The sequence below is a fragment of the Physella acuta genome, unplaced genomic scaffold, assembly GCF_028476545.2.
Source record: "Physella acuta isolate Inbredline_101_S28 unplaced genomic scaffold, ASM2847654v3 ptg002375l, whole genome shotgun sequence".
NCBI lineage: Eukaryota > Metazoa > Mollusca > Gastropoda > Physidae > Physella > Physella acuta.
This window is the reverse complement of record NW_026733866.1, coordinates 26806-50063: the sequence shown is the minus strand read 5'-3', so window position 1 is coordinate 50063 and position 23258 is coordinate 26806. Positions and strand designations below refer to the sequence as shown.

Sequence of the window (23258 nt, the reverse complement as noted above, 5' to 3'; positions counted from 1 at the left end):
TCTAGATCTAGATATCTAGGTCTAGATCTAGATAGTTGGCTCACTGCTCTCTTGACTTAGACTAGTCTTTACTTTTAGAACTAGATCTAGAGTCTAGACGTTACAACCTATATTCTACATTCCTACAGCTAATCTAGATCAGCTAGATTCTAGATCTAGATTCTAGATATAGATCTAGATCTAGTCTAGAACTCTAGATCTATATCTGATCAACACTTCTAGACTGCGTCACATCTTTCTAGATTCTATACCTAGATCTAGATTCTAATCTAGATTCTAGATCTAGAACTCTACCGACTTTTAGCCTAATCAGTAATCACTGAGTAATCAGTAATGATTAGTAATCATAACGACTTAGAAAATCTACCAACTGAGCTTAGCCCAGTCCCATGCCATGATGTCTATGTCCTCTGATGAATACTCTATGATGATGATAGATCTCTAGATCTAGATTAGATCTAGAGTCTAGATCTAGATCTAGTCTTTCACTTGTACCAAATCTAGCCAGCTACTCAGTTCTCAATATACCGAACCTTCTGTCAATTCTAGACCCTGTCTACACTATTTCAAACTTAGCCTATAACCACTTAGAAATTCAGCCTACATCAAAGAGATCAAGGCGCCATCCGTGAAAAAACCATTACGAAAATCCACTGTTGTTTTCTAAAACCATCGCGGCCTTCAACTCTGACCTTACCAGCAGGCCTGAGCCAAAGCCGATCGATTATTCCAAGCCGCCGTTTCCCTCAAAACGAAATGTCTTATCTTTGATTAAAGTTGTACTAAGGCCAGGTCAGATCGGGTGGCGGGATGGCGTGTCGTCATTAAGCCAGTTGTCTAATTGACTGTCCATATTAATTATTATGAGTCACATCAAGTATCGGGAGATGAGCTGAACCAAACAAGACGCTCGTCGTAAATGTCTCAACCACAGTTATAACGGCCTTGCCTTAGCAAGATTTTTGCCATGGGGAGGGGGAGTAAAGATGTCAGACATAAATATGCACACGCATGCATGTGTGTAATTATGCAGTGGCATCACCAGGCGGGTACGGGGGTGCGGTCCGCACCGGGTGACACAATTTATGGGGTGACACCATGATGAAAATCCGTAAAATAAACCCCTGTCTCCGCCACTGGTCACAACCTCCAGTCTAGTGACTGACCCACCATGACACTGTACGTTAGGTCATTTCTTTTATTACGTTTTAATTTGTAGTTAGTCCACCAAAAAAAAATATATTTTTGACTCCTGCTTTACAAACAAATTCTGGCTTGGAAAACTCCAGGTTACAATGTAACAAAACTGAACACAAAAGCCCAACCCCCGCTTGGAAAACTACTGTTTACAGTAGTTCCTAGCCTCGTTTTGATCAACTCTTCCCTAGTTACCAGTATCCTGCGTACAACTACACCAGGGGTCTCCAAACTACGGCCCGCGGGCCGGATGCGGCCCGCGAGGTCCTCTCATCCGGCCCGCGGAGATCTTTTTGTCTACGGAAAAAACGTTTGTTGGTGCTGGCTGAGGAATTTTGCCTAGAAAAATCAAGGACATGCCTGGAAGAAACTGGTCCCAGAACTATCAAATTTCAGTTAATGCGGCCCTCGGACTGAAAAGTTTGGAGACCCCTGAACTACACCATTGTTCCAAACCATTATAGCACACTACCCTAGTAATCAGTTTTATGATATACATTACCCTCGTCAAACCAGAACTAGCGATCATTGTAATTAAAGTCAACTAATTAGAACGATCCCACATATGGAAGAAGACAGCAGACAAGTCATTTAATTAAAGTCAACTAATTAGAACGATCCCACATATGGAAGAAGACAGAAGACAAGTCATTTAATTAAAGTCAACTAATTAGAACGAATCTAGATATGGAAGAAGACGGCAGACAAGTCATTTAATTAAAGTCAACTAATTAGAACAAATCTAGATATGGAAGAAGACAGCAGACAGGTCATTTAATTAAAGTCAACTAATTAGAACGATTCCACATATGGAAGAAGACAAAAGACAAGTCATTTAATTAAAGTCAACTAATTAGAACGATTCCACATATGGAAGAAGACAGAAGACAGGTCATTTAATTAAAGTCAACTAATTAGAACGAATCTAGAAATGGAAGAAGACAGAAGACAGGTCATTTAATTAAAGTCAACTAATTAGAACGATCCCACATATGGAAGAAGACAACAGACAAGTCATTTAATTAAAGTCAACTAATTAGAACGATTCCACATATGGAAGAAGACAACAGACAAGTCATTTAATTAAAGTCAACTAATTAGAACGATCCCACATATGGAAGAAGACAGCAGACAAGTCATTTAATTAAAGTCAACTAATTAGAACGAATCTAGATATGGAAGAAGACGGCAGACAAGTCATTTAATTAAAGTCAACTAATTAGAACGATTCCACATATGGAAGAAGACAGGTCATTTAATTAAAGTCAACTAATTAGAACGATTCCACATATGGAAGAAGACAGACGACAAGTCATTTAATTAAAGTCAACTAATTAGAACGAATCTAGATATGGAAGAAGACAGAAGACAGGTCATTTAATTAAAGTCAACTAATTAGAACGAATCTAGATATGGAAGAAGACAGCAGACAAGTCTGAGAGGAAGAGGGTGTGAATGAAACCAAAGTCCCCTATGGAGTGTAGAGCGACAGAGATGTATGGATGGATGGAATTAGAACCACAGCATTGTGTATCTCTAAGGACTCAAAACCCATTTTTCAAACCAGTGGCTTGAGCGTTAGGCTGCTTAAGCGAAAGTCTCGAGTTCGATTCCTAGTCCAAGTCAGTAGAACGTCCCTGAGTCCACCCAAACCTAATTCGTGTTAGGGAAAGTACTGTCCCCTGACAACATCTTCATATGCCGAGGTCAAGAAACATGAGCTCTACTTCATCTGCCAGATGGAGCTAGGTCTAAAGAGGATTCTTTACTAAGGATTCTAAGAATGTGAATACCAAGTGTATTTTTTTGTAGGACATTAAGGAAAATGTGTTATAGCATTAAAGCACCCTCACACAGGTAGTTTTTCAACCAGTGATAACCTCCTTCAGCCATACATTTTTCGACTCTTTATTATTCAGGGATGTGACCAGACCAGGAAAAAAAATTAGGAAATTTTCTTCGGATAAATAACTCAATATGTTTTATCTACTTTTGATCGCAGTTAAGCAGCTTTATACTGTTACTGTACTAATTAACTGTTTAATGAAGTTAATACTTTAAATACAAGAAGTTTATATTACTCAAAAATAGCATTAAATTGCAATTAGACAAGACTTTCAATGTTTACCCTATAAACAACTTTAAAAAAAATTACAATGTAACAAAAGTAGCAATTAAGTTTTATTTTACCATTAAGCTAATTTAAACTGTAATAATCTAATGTAGATTCTATATGTACTCCTGTTTTCAATTTTTAATAGGGGGCCTAATGCCTTATATTCTTTTAAAGATTGGATTGGTAAAAATATTTGTCTTCAACTGTAAAGAGCCTAGATTAAGATTAGTTAGCCTATAATTTGAAAATTTTAGGTTCATGTGATGGAAAAATGAAAAGGACCAGGTTAGCTAAAATTAGAAAGGGTCTGATGTGTGAACCAAAGTTAATCATTTTGATAGCCAAGCACATCGATATTTGTTTTTTTGGAATAACTAAATTGTTAGGGGTCATCCACGTTTTTTTTTTGACGATATTTACCTCCCATGTCTCCTACAAAAGCCAAGACTCCCCCCCTATAATGACGTCACATCTCAGCCAACAAACGCTTCCCCTCCCCCCCCCCCCCTCGAATTGAATTTGAAAAAAAAAATAACATCGATTTTTTTCTAAAATATTGACTGAGGTCGACCAACATAGGGTATCTTATTCAATTTCTATTACAATGTTTTACAACAGTTGTCCAGCATGCGTAATAGCGGCTAAAATGCAGTTGTTTCTAACTACTTTTTTAAAATACAAAAATATGACGTTACACTATCTTACGAGTGTGAAGTTATTTATAGAAGACCCCTTATTAAAAATTTAAAAACAGTCTGTACTTATTTTTTCTTCCACAAACAAGACACGATCGTAGTCACGTTGAGTTTAGTATTTTTTTTTAATCTATAGGCCTACGAAGCATACGTATTGCAGGAACAGCTATTTGAAATTGACTGTGACGTCATTTTTTTTTCCACAAGCAGTACCGAACACGTACTTGCGGTCAAGGCGAGGTCACAAGAGCCACCGTTGCTACAAGGTGGGGCGGGTTTGTCTAGTCCTCATAGTCACCATTTGCAAGGATTTCCATATTAATTTGAGATTGCGAAATAAAATAAAATCAGAGAGAAACTGCAGATTTCGGCGGGTTAAAATACCGATAGGTAAATTAGGCTACATCGATAGCTAGATTACCAGGCTTAAGAGTTGTAAGTTTCTTTTGAATAACTGCATTATTTTAGATTACCTTTTCCCGTGTTTTTGATAAATAGTTAACTGAAAATAAAAAAAATAGCGGAAAATTTGGACTAAAAATGTGCTCTAAAAATCCGTCCAAATTCCGAATCTTAATCTACATTTAACTTGATCTAGCACGGTCAGACCTAGCGCAATCGACCAATCGAAAAGAAATGCGCATATTCGAGTGTTTGACCTAGGTACAGTAGTTGTCGATTTAAATTTAAATACGAATAAGTGGAATGAGCATGTCGGCCCTTTCCGTAGAAGACATTTCCGTTTTTTTTCCTCCTAATTTTTAAAACTTCGTAACAATTCGACAAAAAAAAAAGTCGGCGGAAAAATTCAGCGAAAATTAAATCAGCGGAGGAAAATCGCAACTGAAACGGAAAAAATCGGATTTCCGCTAAAATTCGGAAAAGTCACATCCCTGATTATTTAAGGATAATTTCACGCCTTGAAAAAAAAAACATTTTCATGTCATTTCTCAGATCAAAGCGCTTCAATACCCGCGGGCAATGCTATTCATTTTGCCACATTAGAAATGCAACACTAAACGTGCTTCAGCATACATCTCAACTCAAGGGGGGTAAATGTTGCCGAATTATTTCAACAGCCCCAACAAATTATCTCCCTTTATACAACTGTTGCATCGCGGCGATAAAAAAACAAATGTAGCGACAAGGCCGTCGGTAGATGTGTGTTATTTATAGAACAATTAGAAACATTTTTTTATTAGTATTATTATCGTTCACGCGAGTTGCGCAGTTGTCAGCAGTGAAAACAGAAATCAATAGCCGAGACGTCGGAGAAAAGGAAACGATCGTATAAATTTTTTTTTTTATACCCCGTCGCCCGTGCAAGTGGCTGAACTAATGGAGAGAGGCATCTGGAGGCTGTCATTAGGAGGAGTGCCACGTCAACGTAGGGACCTGGCTGGGTTTACAAGCAAAGGCAACATGTTGCTGTACAGGTGTTGGTGCATGGGAGGGGGGGGGGGGAAACAACAACAGACGTGTGCAGGTACAGGTGCAGGTGTCAACATCGAGCAGGTAGAGACGTCAGGTATGCGACATGTACAGAATACGACATATACAATGCATGTACAACACGACGAGTACAAGCTTACTTATACGCCGAATCCACGGAGATAAGTAGTAAACATAATTTTCTATTCGATTAGGGGAGATAACTACCAACACGCAAAATTGCCTCCCTTGCCCAGAGTTCTACAGGCCAAAATTCAATAAGAAAAACAAAGTTTAACCGGCGTTTAATTGCTGGCAAAAAAATTCACAAGTCTTGTATTTAGTCGACAACAGCGTGTGATGTCAACACAACAACATGATATCAAGATACAAGAGACTGTTGAACCAGCATGAATCTGACAATAGGCGGGGGGAGAGGGGAGAGGAGGAAATAAATTAGTGTGATATCAACACAACTACATGATATCAAGATACCAGAGACGTATTGTTAAAGGGGGTAAAGTAAAGTTCCCTTTTCAAACCTGGCGGTCTATAGGGCAAGTGAAGTAGAGTTCACTTGTTTCTGTGTTGGGTGGACTCAGGGGCGGACTACTGACTTGAACCCGGATTCGAAATCGAGACTTAAGGGTTTACAGTCCAGCTCTCTACCGCTAGACCACTCCGTCCCTAAAATAAATTACACAACAACACCACAATTAATATTCCCGTTCGAACCTGACGGTCCACGAGGCAAGTGACCTAGGCTTAAGAAGTGATAGTGTGGTCAGCACCATGCCCAAAAACTTTTACTTTCCCTAACGTTACTCATCACGACAACTTCAATAAATAAACAGGCCTAACTAAAAAATAAAGAAAAATCTGGTCATAACCCTAAACATTACAAAGATGGACTCGGGACTGACAAGATAATTAGGTTACATTTTCTCAAGGGCGAGATTTATTGTGTGAATTACTGACATTTGTTACATAAGTGTGGCCTACGACACTGCGATGTAATAGCCAATAAAAAGTGTGTCATCACAGCGAATCCGATTTATTACGTCATTTCTCACAACACCGATACGTTTTTTGTTTCTAGCGTGCCATGACGTCACAGGAAAAAATGAAAAAAAAAACTAACACACGACACAGCCAACACATGAAAGGACAGCTTACCACTGGGATGGGTCGGTTCCAATGCTGGGGCCAAAGAAAATGACATGCATTAATCCAAAGGTAAAAAAAAAACAAATGGCAAGGAATTAACAAACTACTATATAAAGATATATACAGCGCTTGTCTACATTAACTTATTTCCGTAGGTCTTTTGTTGTCTTGCCTGGATTTCTTCCAGCCCCCCCCCCCCCCCCCCCCTCCCCCTTTCAGAACAAACTAGAGGAAATACATAATTTCCGAGAAAAAAATGTCCGAAAGAAGCAAAAGTCTCGACTGCAAGTGCATAGCTGGATTTAGTAGACAGTTTTATTTTCTGACATTTTTTTCTTATGACTGAAAAAATGTGTGCTAAATCTAATATCTACTGGGTGGGATTCTTATATATGGGGGGAAATGTACAAGAGAACAGAAGACATATCATGAAACATATTGGTGTGACGGAATAAAACTATAAGCTTTCTCGCTATTTGTAACATTTAATTAGTAACCATCGAGTTGTCGCCCTTATAGCCAGTCGGTCTTTGTCTATGTCGGCCTTTTGTCCGGATCCTGTAACCACCTTTGAAAAGCCAGCTAATTAGTTGTCTATAGGCCTGTTTAAACTTTACTAATTCACTACAGTATGGAAAAAGAATATTTTATCTATTAATTTAATATAACAACAACATTTTGTGTGTGTTCTGATGCCAGTTTTCTGTTTTCTAGCAGCGACACTTATCGCTTCAATACGACGGACCAAACATCTACGCCCTTGTAGGTAACAGATACCCCAGCCAGTCGTAACCCTGACGCTCCAACCCCATCAGTAATATGACACCCCAGCCCTAACACTAACACCCCAGCCCCAACATTGTCATGAGACCCCACCCCGACACTGACATGACACCCGCCCAAACATGACACCCCAGCCCAAACATAAACATGACACCCCAGCCCAAACATAAACATGACAACCCAGCCATAACATAATATAAAATAAACAATGACACTCCTACACCCCAGCCCAAACAATAAAACCCAAGCCCTTACACGGCCACCTACGCCATAACACATACAAAAAAACCTCAGCACCCACAAACCATCGCACACAAAATCTTCACATCGATGCTTCAAGAACAGTAAGAAGATTCTAGATTTATAAACAAGGCCGGCATTAATCACCCTGTCGCTGGCGGCTGTCGAGCTTGCCGTAAATATCAAACATCATTAAATATACTGAGCTATTTAGGGACGTTTTTCCTTCATTTTAAAGGATGCCTTTAAATGCGGGCTTGCCACGACACTGGATAGGCCTATACGGTGTATCTTCTTAATGGAGTGGATCACAAGTTTTATTGATTTATCTTATAGACTGACAAACAGGGAAGGTAGTTAATGTGAAAAGAGGAATGTACAAAGTCAAACAGGGAATGTAGAATGCCAAACGGGGAATGTGGTCGTTGTGAAAAGGGGAATTTAGATCATGACAAACAGGGAAGGTAGTTAATGTGAAAAGAGGAATGTACAATGTCAAACAGGGAATGTAGAATGCCAAACGGGAATGAGGTCACTGTAAAATAGGGAATGTATTCATTGTCAAACGGGGAATGTAGGCGATGTAAAATGGGGAATGTATATAATGTCGAACGGGGAAGGTAGCAGCCAATTGGGGGATGGAGCCACTGTAAAAAGAGGGGGGGGGGGTGTAGTCACTGTAAAAAGGGGAATGTAGCAGCTGTTAAAAAAATAGGAAGAATGTAGCTAATGTAAAATAAGGGGGAATGTCACTGTAAAAAGGGGAATGCAGCCACTGGAAAAAAGGGGAGACAAACGGAGATTCTACCCGCAGACAAAAGGAGAAAAAATCGACTCCGTCACACCAATTTTCCTGCCCACTCCCACCTCCCAAAATTGAATAATATCCACCACTCTTTAAATAAACAATGTCCGTCTCTCCTCTCAACCCCCAACACTTCTCTCCCCACACAAGCAACCAGCAGCGACAATGTGTCCACAACTACCCCCGGATTAGAACGTCTCAAACAAACTAGGGACACATCTGACAGGGCATCAGACGGAACATGGCAGCAAGATCAATAAACCATAGACCTCCAGCAGTAGATACAGATGACAGCTAAAGGACTTGTATTGATTCTTTCACCTCTTCAATTACACACGTTTTTATTTTTCTATGGCAACCCGGAAGACGATTGGTTGTGTTTTGGGATACTTATTGTTGACATTGTAAACTATGGCACACCATTTGGCTACATTTCATATTTTAAGATGACACGTAATGAATCATTGATAAACAAGTTAATTAAAAAGTCTAGTGACAATTTTAGCGCAATTTCCTTATGTTATTTAAAAATAGCTCTGTCGTAGCGTAAATCAAGAGCAGGGTTAGTAAAACCATTGGTTAGTTATTAAAACGTTTTTTATTAAAAAAAAATTTCAGTATTTTACATGTTTTATTTACAATAGAGTTACATGACTAAAAACCATTGCGCGCCTAGCTACTGAACGTGATGACGAAGCCATAGAACGTGATGGTGCAGCTATTGAACGTGATGACGCGTGTGGTGTGGTTGGAAAAAATGCCTACTAATTCGGTCCAAATTTTAATTAATTCAAAAATTTTTTTGTGACCGAACGAAAGGATATTTTTGAAAACTTTCTTCGGCAATATTGTTCTAAATTATGGCAGGAATCGATTGGTACATGTTTCAAGTCGCTAAGTGGTCTGGTTGCCGAGATATGGGCAAAAAACTGCTTTTTTTCGAGGTTTTTTGGCTTTTCCGGGAAATCCATGAAAGAAACCCGGAATTTTTATAGCCTATGTTCATCCTCGTAACTTGCTTAACATAATTGCTTTTGGAACTAGTCATCGATATTGCTTCGTTGAGGAGGAGATGCGACTTAAAGCTGCGGACACACATCCATCCATCCATCCATCCATCCATTCATACATCCAGAAATGACGGGTTAATAAACGCAATTCTCCAGAATGGAAATTGCGCTAAAAACTAACAGGAATGGATTACATTAAAGAGAATATGACTACATAATAATCATATCAGCATAGTTAAACTTTGACCTTACAGTAATGGTCAATAATCTGTATCTATATGGCACTTATTAAAATCACTACAGCTTTGTTAGGTTTAGCTTAAAAAAAAACACAAACAATCTATGGCTAAACACTGGTACTCATGCACTTCTAACATTTGTTTATAACATTTCAAATACAAGAGTTTTAAATGAAATAAAACTTAGTCTACAGAAATGCCTGTTTTTATAGCAATATATGTTATGAAATGGCTCATATTAAATCAAGGATGCAGATCCCTGCTTTACATGAAAGAGATCAATGCCGCATGACATTTCTAATCTACCTAATCACCCAAGAAATCAGAATTTCAAATTTTTAGACTGTCACCAAATTTGGCATTTGTAAGTCTAATTAGCAGATCAGATTATGAAATACAGCATTCTTTTCCCGTTCATGCATGAGACACTCGGGGCAGATGAAGTAGAGTTCATCTGTTTCAAGCACAGCAGGATGTTAAGGGATAGTGTGGTCAGCACTATGCCCACCCGCTAAAATGAGTCAGGTACTTATTAGAGCTGGGTCGACTCAGGGAAATCCAACACTCGAGCCTGGGATCTGAACTCTAAATTTTTTAGTTAGCAGTCGTAGCCTCTACCAAGACCAGCTATAATGTGGCTTAAATATCTGGGCCCAGCCCCTAAGAGAGTTGGCAACAACACGGCTAGCGCATGACAAAGACTTACTTCCTGTCGTTGCCCACAACGTCTAGAAAACCCACATCTGGTGAACAGTCAGGTCGGAACTTGCCAAAGGATGCCTGCTTGGTTAAGGCCACTAACTTGAGCTTTGTCTGGTAGGTCAGCTGGAGTGCTTTCCCCTCTTTCTCTGAGGATGAGAAGCAATGGTCAAACTTAACTGTAGGACAACAGGCCAGTTTTCATTAAGTCTTTAAGACTAAGGACAGTTGAATGTGCTTAAGGTTTGTGGATGAAGCAATATGCTTAAGAACAGATATGCTTAAAAAGCAGAACAATGAAAACTGTCAAAAGAAGTTTAAAATTATTGTATTTTATTTTGTCAAAAACATAACTATAAAAATATGATGGTGAAATTTGTGTTGATTTTATACAAATTTGATGTTAACAATATAATAAAAAAAAATACTAAAAGAAATTCAAAACACACATGTAATGTCAAAGCATTATATCACATATATAAACTGAAACATAGCCTTAACCCTTTGAGCCCTGGCCTCCCTGGCCTAATTTCTCCCATTTCCTGAGCTCCCAGGGCCAAACCAATTTTTACTTATCGGCTTCTAACTTTGCCTATAACTTTTGAACCGTTTGAGATAATCAAGCCAAATTTGGTATCAAGACTCAGGATCAAACATCAAAGCAGAAAGATTCAAAAATTCTTTATTTGTTTACAATGTATGAACAGAACAATGTATATAAAACGAACACGTAATTATTGTTTTGATAGAACATAGAAGAAAAAAATTTACATTTAGTAATTGTTTTGTTATTATTGATACCTGGCCATACTAGTTCATAACCAGAAGTCCACTTTTGTGTGATAACTTTCAAAACAGTTATCACTGCCGGACCTGATGCAAAGAAAAACTTCGCATGTTTTTGCTCCAGTAACAGTTTTTTTTTCGTTTCGGCAAGTCTTTGTCCTTGGCACCACGTGCATCATAACGTACAAGAACAGTTTCATTGTCACTGTCAATTTCAATGTCACTGTGTTAAGTCTCAAATTCAACGTCGCTATCATCACAATATTGACCAGGAATATTATCTTCTTCATCAGATTCAATAAGTAGTTGTATTGCCTGAGATGCAGTCATTCTACTTTTTTTGTTGATATTTCGGTCTTTTGCTTCATCTTTTGCACCAACTTTATGTGATGAAGTCGACTGCTGTGGCTCAGCTTTTCGTAAACACTTTCACTTTTCCTAAAAATCAATTTTTAAAATCCTAATCCCGCACTCAAAAGACATATGCGCAGTTTTAGTCAGTCTTCCGCTAATTATATTTAATTAGACGGTATACCGGCCGCTAGATCATCGGGCCGGAAAACCGGCTTTTCGGACATATATGCCTAATGTTGAAGCCGGTCTACCAGCCTGGCGGGCTCAAAGGGTTATGGAAAAAAAATTCAGAAAAGTGCTCTAAATACACACCATTTTTAACAAATAGGCCCCTACTTAAAGTTGAAAAATTGTGTTTTTTTTCTTTTTGGCTTTAATTTTAATATGTAAATAAAGTGTAATGCAACTAGGAAACAAAATAGACAAACCACATTTTGCACCATGACAACAATAATGATCTATCCAATGGGCATTGCTGTTAAAATACTTAATGATACAAAGAGAAATAGATCAGTGGGTTATTAAAAAAAAAAGAAAGTAGTGATTCAATATTGTTAAAACAAGATAAAACACTATCATCCTTCCACAAACAATAAAAAAAACTCTCAGTAAAAAGTATTTTAAATTGTGCTAAATTTAGGAGTTTTGTCAGTTTTTATATAAAAGCTAAATGTATTCCATTATATCTTAAAGAGCTATCAGTATTCAATAGCTAAGAATTATCAACAATGACATCTAAATGTTATATTAATCAAAAGTATCACAAGTAAAACCTATGGGTCATTTAACAAGATTGGAATACTGATAAAACACAATAAATCAATGACATCTAAATGTTGTATATATCAACAGTATCCCATCTAAATGCCTATAGGCTATTGAGATTGGAATACTGATATTACAACACAATAAATCAATTACATTAAATTGTATTTATCAACAGTATCCCATCTAAATGCCTATGGGCTATTGAGATTGGAATACCGATAAAACACAATAAATCAATGACATCTAAATGTTGTATATATCAACAGAATCCCATGATGTGAGATTGAAATACTGATTATAACACAATAAATGTCATCACAATGTGTTGACTTCCTTGGTGAACTTTGACACTGATGTTTACATTAAACTCTAAACAACAACCTACCAACTTCAAAGCCAGTAAACCGATTGAGGTCACCACTTGACTATGAAACAACAACACAAAATAATTTGGTCTGATACCAAAAAATAATCAAACAATTTTTAATTTTTCTATATAAACTACAACACAAACCACTGTCTCTGAGAAAATAAAGACTGAACAACAAAAAAATGACAAAAAGTAATAGCTGTTGGCACTGTCATCCAACCTATGCAGCTCTCCCTCACAAAGTATTGACGCAGTTGCCACGGTAATGGAATGGTTATCTGCTGCTGCCTGGGCAACAGACAATGGTAAAACAAGCATGGGGACTAGCGCCAGTCAATAATCCTGGAGGGAGGGGGGGGGGGGGGGGGGGGGGGGAGGAGCCTGCCATCAGGCATACATTTAGTGATTTCAAATTAATTTTATAGATAAATATGGAAGAGTGGAGCAGGGAGTGGGGTATAATTATTCCACTGCCTGGAGTGGTCTGGGGTGTAACAAAGGAAAATTTTAAGAATGGCTAAATAAATCTATAGCGCTGCTGGGTTAGATTAGCCTAAGTGGTTGACTTGTAGCTTACTGAAAAGATGAAGATTTTTGAAACTACGATTTTTTTGTTTAAAAAAAACTTCGTCGGCTTACTAACTTGATTTAACACTATGCATGTCTCAAAAATTGTCTTTTCTCATGCCTTACTGCTTTTGTTTATCAAAAATATAAAAGTCTACCCTTGTCTAAGAAGTTAATCTTAGTGTTAATATTCATCTTATAAACACCAGGTACCAAGTATGGCGAGATGTTCAATGAAGCGTTGAATAGAGTGTTCAGAATAGCAAACATCATTATTATGTTCAGTATAGCATAGACTGACAATTTGCTTTCTACAGATTTCATGTCATCACATTTGAAACAGCCATACATAAAAAAAACTAGAGCAATTACACACACCAAGTTGATAGATAATTAAGTATTATGTTTTCCCCAACATTGTTTTAATGTAGGGGGTAACAGAGGGGATTTTTGTATGACACACCTAGTTTAGCAATTAGCCATGGTGTGGTAACTTAGCTCTCTATGCATTGTCTTAAGGGGAGGATGGGGTGATGTAATTTTAATGAAGCTTACTATTTAATTAAATACTAATTAGCATAATTCTGATTAATTAATTACACTCACTAACATGCCTTGCGGAATACATAAATGCATATACTTAATATGTCACATGAAGTACAAACCGAATACGTAAGAACATTCAAATTGAATGTGACAAGTTGTTACATAAATAATTCAAGTCAAATACTGAACAATGAACAAAATAAGGGTAGGATAGTCATATACATTAACTACCATTTCTTAACCTTTTGTGGAAAAGTATGTTAGGATCACACTGACAGAATAAGTTTCAGTTCTGACAGATAAAAACGTAAAAACTACATCCAAACACATTTTAAACTTCCATTTTATCACCCACTCTTTCATCGTGGTATACAATATTTGATTCCTATAAGCACATAGTGCATGGAAACTTTTCAAGTTGCAGAAATAGATGCCTTAGATATTATAATATCCAATTTTGTTGATTTGAATTCTCAAGTGATACAGATTTTTAATTAAAATACAATCAAGTTGAGATAAAAGCAGATTACATTTTAATAGCTTTTTTTATGTGAATGTCGATTCACATAAAAGAAACTTTAAAAAAACAACAACACATAAATAAAAAACTGGATTTTCCAAAGATTATTTGACATTTTCTACATCAAATATCCCTTTTTAAAATTTTAAAAGTATAAAAGGATTACGAGGACAAAATATTGTAAGGCTGAAAAAGATTCAATTATCTACATGAATATTTAATAAAATAAGGTTAATTAACTTTTCTCAACCAAGTTTTGTTTTTTTACACACTGGTTCAAACTATGCCCATTAACCAACCTGACAACAGCTAAATATTAGAATGTAACTGGTTTAGACTATGATATTCCTTGTATGTAAAAGCTGTCAAGTCAGCTAGCACTAGTTGCCTGACTTAAAAAAAAGTTTTTTCCACCTCTTAAGCTAAAATCCTTTTTTGAACACACCATGTATAGTAGTTTTATTCATTGTTTGCTAGCATGCTGCCTTAACAAGTCTATCACTAGTGTCTGATACCTGAGTCTTTGGCCACTAAACCTTGATGACAAAAGTTGTATATCTTTAGTTAGATAATATTAAAGCATAGCTTCTTTAACATGATGTCCAATCATAGTTTGGATATTAGACATGCAGTATTAATTTAAAATACCATAATGACGGTCTATGGGGGATAGTGAAGCAGAGTTCACCTGTTTCTGTGACCATCGGCATATGAAAGGATAGTGTGGTCAGCACTACGCACAACTGCCTTTACTTTCCCTAGTGTAAGTTAATAAATATTATCACATACACCTCATTCATTTTTGTTTTAAAATAATGTACCATGAATAACAAAATATATTCCTCTCCTCCCCTCCCCCACACACCTGAAGTCAGAATTACAAGTATGAGAAGCAATCAATAGACAACATACTGGTATTGATTTAATTATTAAGCTCACCCAAATAGCTTTGACGACAACTAGAAACAGTGTGCTGCATTGTTTAGGCAATAGACAAATAAATAACTCTTGAGTCAGTGGTTTGACTGAGTGTGAAATTTTTAAGCCACTCATCAGTGTGGTTTGACTGAGTGTGAAATTTTAAGCCAATCATCAGTGTGGTTTGACTGAGTGTGAAATTTTAAGCCACTCATTAGCATCAGTGGTTTGACTGAGTGTGAAATGTTAAGCCACTCATTAGCATCAGTGGTTTGAGTGTGAAATTTTAAGCCACTCATTAGTGTGGTTTGACTGAGTGTGAAATTTTAAGCCACTCATTAGCATCAGTGGTTTGACTGAGTGTGAAATTTTAAGCCACTCATTAGCATCAGTGGTTTGCTGAGTGTGAAATTGTAGGCAGCTAATCAGTAGTTTGATTTACTGTGAAGTTGTAGGCCATCCATCAGTGCTTTGACTTAGTGTAAAGTTGTAGGCCACTCATTTGCATCAGTGGTTTGAATGAGTATGGCTTAATAAAATAGGTTTATGACTCATGAACCAAACATTAATATCTAGTTTACTGTAGGCATTAAGTCTGTGACTATGCAGGCAAGTTGTTTCACTTGTAACTGCATTGATGCAGACTGCAAGGAAACAAGCTTGGTGCATATTTTTAACAGGATAAATACAATCTGACCAATCAGGAAGAGGAAGATTGAAGAAAAAAAAAACATTTTGTAAACATCAATGCTGCATAACTAGACTAAGTGTTAGCTAAAACACATTAGTCAATTTAGTGGTGGCCAGATCATTTGTTTATTCATGCCAAAAAAAGAGAGAATAAATGTTTAAAAAAGATTTTTTTCCCCAAACCTTTTACTTTTAAAAACAAACAAATTACACAAATCCACAACTATTAAAATAAAGCCATTTCTCTGCCAATCCTATTGATTCATTTGCTACATATGTGCTCAATGATGGATAGAGCTGCCACATTGCACTTTATAAATAACTTTTTATTTGATTAATAAATAATATTGATTTTTTTTAAAAGTGTTAAATATCACAAAAACATGTTACAATAGGATTACTTTGCATTAGATGGCAGATCTATTTACATCACTATCAGGAATAGAACTTTGTCCCAAGCTACCATTAAAGGACAAAATGCAATAAAATTGCCATAAAATTATTTCTGTATTACAAGGGCTACTTGATACTTTTATCCAAACTTAACTGTAACTTAAATACTGTTATCTAAAATAGCTCTGTACAAATACATATATGATAAGTTACAGTCAATGATGTTTGTCTATTAACAAACAAATGCCAGTCACAATGGAGACTGTAATTGCCATGTCTTGCATGTGATGTCTTTCTTCTTCTTCGTTCTTAATTATTAGTGTTGAAGGGGATAGAGATTTATCTGCCAGTGGGTTTGAACTCGAGACTTTGCTCGAATTTATCAACCATGAGCTTTTTGCCGACTCGACCACGCCTCCAACACAATTAAGCGTTACGTGTCAACTGGTTATGCGCCATTGAGGCCATTGACTCCGATTTCAGCCTGCTTTTCTTTTTGGATTTGCTTCCATAGCCTTTGTCCAACCAAGAACAAACTACAAGGCAGCAGTTGTTTAATTTTGGAGTTGTCTCTCCTAGAAGAGTGGCTGTCCCCAGCTAACGAGCCTCATCTGCCCGAGGGTTCGAACTTGAGACTTTTCGGTTTAGCAACCATGAGCTTTACCGACTCGACCACGCCGACCCCATGTGATGTGATTAGCCAAAGCCAATGAAAACTGTGATTGCTATGTATTGAACCAATGCCAGACACAATGGAAACTGTAATAACCATGTCATGCATGTGATGTGATTAGCCACTACAAATGATGTTTGTCTGCTATTGAACCAATGCCAGACACAAAGGAAACTGTGATTGCCATGTCTTGCATGTGATGTGATTAGCCACTATCAATGATGTTTGTCTGCTATTGAACCACCAATGCCAGACACAATGAAAACTGTGATTGCCATCACCTACACTTACAGCGCAACACAGTACACAATTAGAGATTCACAGAGCATTACTAATCACAATCTTGGCCTATTGCAGTGCTTCTTAACCTGGGTTCTATCTATCAAACCTGTTTATGTGACCTGGGCAAATGAAGGGATAGTGTGGTCAGCACTATGCCAACAGCCTTTCCGTAATGTGATTTTGGTACATGTCAGAGCCGGGTGGACACAAGGACGTTCTACTGACTTGAACCTGGATTCGAACTCAAGAATTTTGGGTTCGGGTTAAGACTCTCTACCACTAGGCCACGCTGTCAATTTGTAAGTTAAGCAAGTATAAATGTAACAGTCTTGGGTTTGTTAACTATATGATGACAAAAAGATAGAACATATTGGGTGTTCTTTGTGTGTGTGTACATGACAAAACATTATCTCTGGACAGGGGCGGGGGAGGGGGGGATGACGGGGGACTGATAAAAAAATAAGATGGATCAAATACATGCACATGGCTACCAGCAAAAGTGGAATGAACTTTCTGTGGTGGACTCAGGTGACTTGGGCACAAAAAGGAAAAAATCATGATGAATTTCATGGCTGAGCCAACAGAGTCAAAAGCAGATTGGGGTTGTAAGGGTTAAGATTACAATAAAGCAGAGCACATCCCCTATGTACTGCATTTTACAAATAGTATTTTAAAATATGAACACTTGATAATTAAGCTACACACAATTTATCTCTTGACACAGTGTTAAATAATACTGGAAATCATCAGATCTACCTAACATTTTTCTGACACAGGATGTCTATAAAATCAGAGTAATTTAACCTGTGGAGCTTAAGTTTCATAATTCAATGGCTTATGTTTAGCCTATCCTTTGTCCATTATGTAATAGAGGGATATGATCCAAACAATGGTGACTATGTCTTATTTTATAGGTGTGTTTTTCATATGAATACCAAGAGGTCCTTACTGGGCTTACAGCTATTCAGGTAAATCTTATTACTTAAATTTCTATCAAGAAATGAATATATGACCATCTTTTCTAATTCCATACTACATAAGTTTGTGAATGTTTTCTAATTGAAAAGTGTTTTTTTTTTTTAAGTTTCATCATTAAAAGTAAACCACCTTCTCAATGTTGAATCCTAAGAGCCAATGGTGTGTTTTTCACTTTCCCAAATCCTAAAAAAATCTCATACACAAATCCTGACCATCATTACTCCTAGACAGATAATTGGCCAGAAAAACAAGATCACAAAATAAAAAATTATTTATAATTTTTGGAAAAGAAGCCCTTAGACTGCATGGCCATCAGACAAACTGATTCCATTACGCATAGGTACAATAAAAAACAAATAAAATACAATTAAATTAGATTTAATCCTCTACTAGATATGTTGACAATCCTAGCACTGTTATAGGTATTAGTTATAAGTGCTAGTAGTACTGGGCCCTACTAGTGCTAACAATGTTGGTTATTTAATTAAGAACAGTAATCTAGTTAACAGTTGCTTGTAACCAATTCTCAGATCTAGTTATGACACTTTCACAAACAGAACTAGGTCAAAATAAAAATGTTTGACAAGTGTCCCTAAATTTTAGATCACTAGATTATTGCACACTATTGAGGTGATGAAAACAACTTGTTTCTTGATGAAGAAAATATTATTTTTGCGGAAGAGGATGTCGATAAAGCAAGTGTGGAAATAGTTATCAAACAACCTGTTTTATTCCCCGCTCCAACACAGATTGTCACCACTATGATAGTGCCTACATCTTATTCTGGTTAATCTGTCTTGCACACATTGTACACATCATCAAACTCAACTTCTTTAGTGACATAAACAGAGGAATCTTACATGCATCTTTACCATCAATAGAATTAGTTATGCCCAAAACACAACCAACCAAACATCCTCATGAGATTGAAATACAGACAGGTGCAAGATATTGATTTTGATATCAGGGGGGGGGGGGGGGGGGGGGTTCAGAAAGGACAATTTAAAAATTAAACTTATTGACTAAGATTATGGTAAAATAATAGATGTTGATCAAAATGAAGAGGACAATCTATATATATAATTCTCTACTGAGAGACGCTAGAAAACAAGCAGTAAGTGTGCTCCCTAACACCCCCACCCCTACATGGTCTGGTGAGCTGTGGTTCACGCTAAATGTTTACATTCATGGAGCCGGGTTTAGTGACGGCTATTAGGGGCAGATAATTTAGTTTGAAGCGATTTTAAACGTAGGGGGGAGGGGGGGGGGGGGTTAACTAAGTGGAGTTTACTTTAACGGAGGGGAAGGAGGGGGGGGGGGGGGGGTTATCGTCCATAACAAGCTACTTATAGTGTTTTAAAGAAATATTTTCAGTGGCAGCGTTGGTACTGTCGAATTCACAAATTATGAATTACCGAAAAGTAGAAAAAACAACTAAATAGCTGTGTATGATATGATGCGGGTCGGCTCGTGTGTTTATAAAAACATAAAAAATCATTGTGATTTTGATAACTGGGTAGTTCTTGTCAATCAAAGTGAACTGCAGAGATACTCAGTCAAACTGATCTGCAAGCAATCTGGGCATTTTTGGGAAAGCATTTTGCAATATCATGTGCTTCTAACCTTGGTAGACTACTGGTCCAATGAACTTATTCTCCAGGTGTCATGTCTAGCTAGTGTCAAGCCAAGAAAAAGATTTAAAGAGAAAATTGCATTTATACGTAAATGAGACAAGAATTCAATACTCCGTACAATTAAATAACTAGCTTGAATATAGACGAATGATAGTAAGAGCTTTCAATTAAGGATTACATGAAAGAAATATCTCCTCAAGATCTATTTGTAGCAGCTAGAAGTAACTTCAATCATAACACCTGATCACAAATCGATAAATCAAAAGGAGAAAAACCTAGGAGTTTAATAGAAATGATTGAGAATTGGACAGACAATATATTTTTGATAAATTCTCCTCTGGCCCTAAAAGACTTGTTTGTCCCATGTCTCAAAAACTATTAAAGATACTGGCCCTAAAAGACTTGTTTGTCCCATGTCTCAAAAACTATTAAAGATACTGGCTCTATATTAACATTTTAAAAATCTACTGATCATTTTACGACTAAATGAAATGTGTGCACAGATATTTAAAATTATGTCAACAATTGTGATGGTCCTGAAAGGTAAGGGTTAAAGGCAGCTGTCAAACATTTAATAGTAAGCCTAGTGTAGAGCTTACGTCTGCTAACCCAAAAGTCTAAAGTTTGAATCCGGGGTCTAGTCTGTAAGTAGACATCTCTGAGTGAGTCCACTCAGCTATGATGGATGCCTGATTCACATCAGGGAATTAAAGCTAGGTGGGCATAATGCTGACCACACTATCTCCCTGTATGCAGAGATCATTGAAACAGATGCACTCTACAGGTCTTGGAAAAATGCAAGACGCAAAATGCATTAGCGAGGCGGTAAAATGCAAGACTTTTTTTCATTGTTATTATATTATTAATCTTGAAAGGCGAGTGAAAAAAAAAGGTTTGGACAAGATTAAGGCGGTAAACAAAGTAGACACAATAAAAAAAGGGTGTTCAATCATGGACACAATTAAAAATACGTTGTTTTATCATCAACTTATTTCATGTGCTGCAAAAATTGACCCATCAGTTTCACTGTGGACTCAAAATACTTTAGCCGTAGTTGCTACATTATATTATAATATACAATTTTCGGGTGTTTAAAAATTAAACTCTATAGTATAAAGTCTGCATCAAAGTTCATGTAACTCATCAGAATGTTGGAATTCAGGTGCTGTGAAATGTTTGAATATATCATCATAAGTTACTCCCACTACTTGACTATGCTGTTCACCGACCAACCAGGTGGGGGTAAAATATGAGACAAAAAAAGTCAAGTAACCACTTAACCAGCCTTTTTTTTTCACTTTTCTTTCAGTTTTACTAGACTCTAGATCTATCTCGCAATTTAATTTTTGCCGGGTGTCTGCCGTTAAGCATTTTACCAAGATAAAATGATGATTTTGCCAGTTTTTTTTACTAAGCCCCAAACTCTACTCACTACTGAATGAGTCTTTTTGAATTTTCTGCTAGACTGAATGTTCTCGGATCTATATCTACAGATCTAGAAACCAATTATTTTAAATTAAATGTTCGTTTTGATCTTCTTTGAGCCTACATCAGTGGATCTAGATCTAGATTATATTTTTAAATTAATTATTAAACTAAAAAAAAATTATATGGTGTGTTTGATGTTTTGCCGACTATTTTTTTTTAATGAAAAGCGACGTAAAATAAAACCTACCTTTAAAAAAACGTAAGGCGATCTTGTATACTTCCTCCAAGGGAAAGCCCCATTTTAATTTGTACTGATCATCGAGATTCAAGCTGGTCTTATTGTCGTTTTTATCATGTGTGATGTTTATATTTTCTACACCGTTTACAATGTTTTCGACTGAGGCGGCCGCCATCTTGTTTACCGTATTCCACGTAAATCCGAGATTCTCGTTCACTTGACGTCAAATAATACAATTAGATATTCGTTTTTTTAAATAGCGAATTTGCTGTGTCAGCTTACTTTAGCAATATTTTATTAATTAAAGCTTATTGTAATAATCGACAGATGCCTAATTGTATATCCTTCTCCTGTAAACGGCAACTAAGCGTATGTATAATGTTATGTAAGCAAGTGAGTGTGGGAAATAAACAGTTTGAAGCAGTAAAAAGACTACACAAGGACCAATAGGCTTAATATGTAATCTATTCTTAACAGTATAACAGATGCTGTAATACCGTATAGACCTAGACACAAACTTTTATTATTACAAAAACACGAGAAATGCGTTACCTTTTTAGCCTTCAACACTTCCAAATTCCAAGTAGGCCTACCTCACCCTCATTCCCCAACGTACTAGCGAGACTCCACCTCTTATTAAAGGTGACAAAATTGCAACTAATTTGCTTTTAAGTTTTCTGCCGCACCATAAATAATTCTACAGAGGCTCGTGAAAACCTAGTAATAAAATTACAGTAACGGCATTGTTGCGCAATGACGATAATGAATGTTTTTAAAAATCCAATAAAAGGAAACATAATAGGCTAAGGCAACAGAAAAAAAAAAATTTAATGGTCTGAAATATCGTCTGCTATGATTGCTTCCGCTTTTGTCCTTGGAAATCAAAGCGATTTTCTCCCATTTCTAAACCTATCTGAAAACATTTTATTAGGTTCAATGAATATTTATTGATACATTAAAAAACGAGAGGGGAAAAGGGAGGGGGGGAGTAAGGATTCATTTGATGTAATCCCCTAAAAAAAATGGCGACAATCGATGATTCCCAGTCTTGAAATGTTGAAATCTGTGCAGCAATGGCTGTATTGTCGGAGGCGAGATTGCCATAGTATTACGACAGTTTGTCTGCAGACATTTGGTCTGCTTACTTTAGGTATATCACAACGTTTGGTCTACCGTCATAGGCCTAATTAATAGGGGTCGTTCATAAATCACGCCAAATTCCTAGGGAGGAGAGGCTTGTAATTTTAGGATGGTGATGAGGGGGGTCAGGTAGGGTGACATCACAATGTGATCAGAGTTTCTTCCAGGTATCTCTTCGGGGGGGGGGGGGCGGAGCCTCCCCCGAAGAAAGTCCACCGCCCCCCCCCCCCCCCCCCCGAACGAAATGGAATTTATATATAGAAAATATATAAATTTAACAGTGTCCGCCCCCCCCCCCCCCGAAGAAAGTCTACCCCCCCCCCCCCCCCCCGAAAATTGTAAATGCCCCCCCCCCCCCCCGGAGAAAAAAGTCTGGAAGAAACACTGAATGTGATGTAAGAGGTACGGTTATTTTTGTTACACTTGTCTGATAATGTTACAACAATAAAATCTTCAAAAATATCTAGGGTTCGTCACCCCCACCCATTAACCAAAACCCCCCCTACGCCACCAAGTACTTTTGTCCTTGTTTACTGTTTTGATCACCCACCCACTCTGCCCAGCGTACCAACCGTGTCACCGTTAACAACG

At 37.1% G+C, this 23258-nt stretch overlaps 1 protein-coding gene across 2 annotated transcripts in view; it reads right to left on the bottom strand.

The window, feature by feature from the left end:
* Positions 1–21722, bottom strand: part of LOC131933133 (Golgi resident protein GCP60) — a 34029-nt gene extending 12307 nt beyond the window's left edge. For both annotated transcript variants that reach the window (XM_059289935.1, XM_059289936.1), the window contains exons 1-2: positions 21537–21722; positions 10390–10531 (exon numbers count right to left, since the gene is read on the bottom strand). In XM_059289935.1, coding sequence (XP_059145918.1) covers positions 10390–10531; positions 21537–21702 — 308 coding nt within the window. In that variant the 5' untranslated portion in view covers positions 21703–21722. The remainder of the gene's footprint in view (positions 1–10389; positions 10532–21536) is intronic.
* Positions 21723–23258: the final 1536 nt, after the last annotated feature.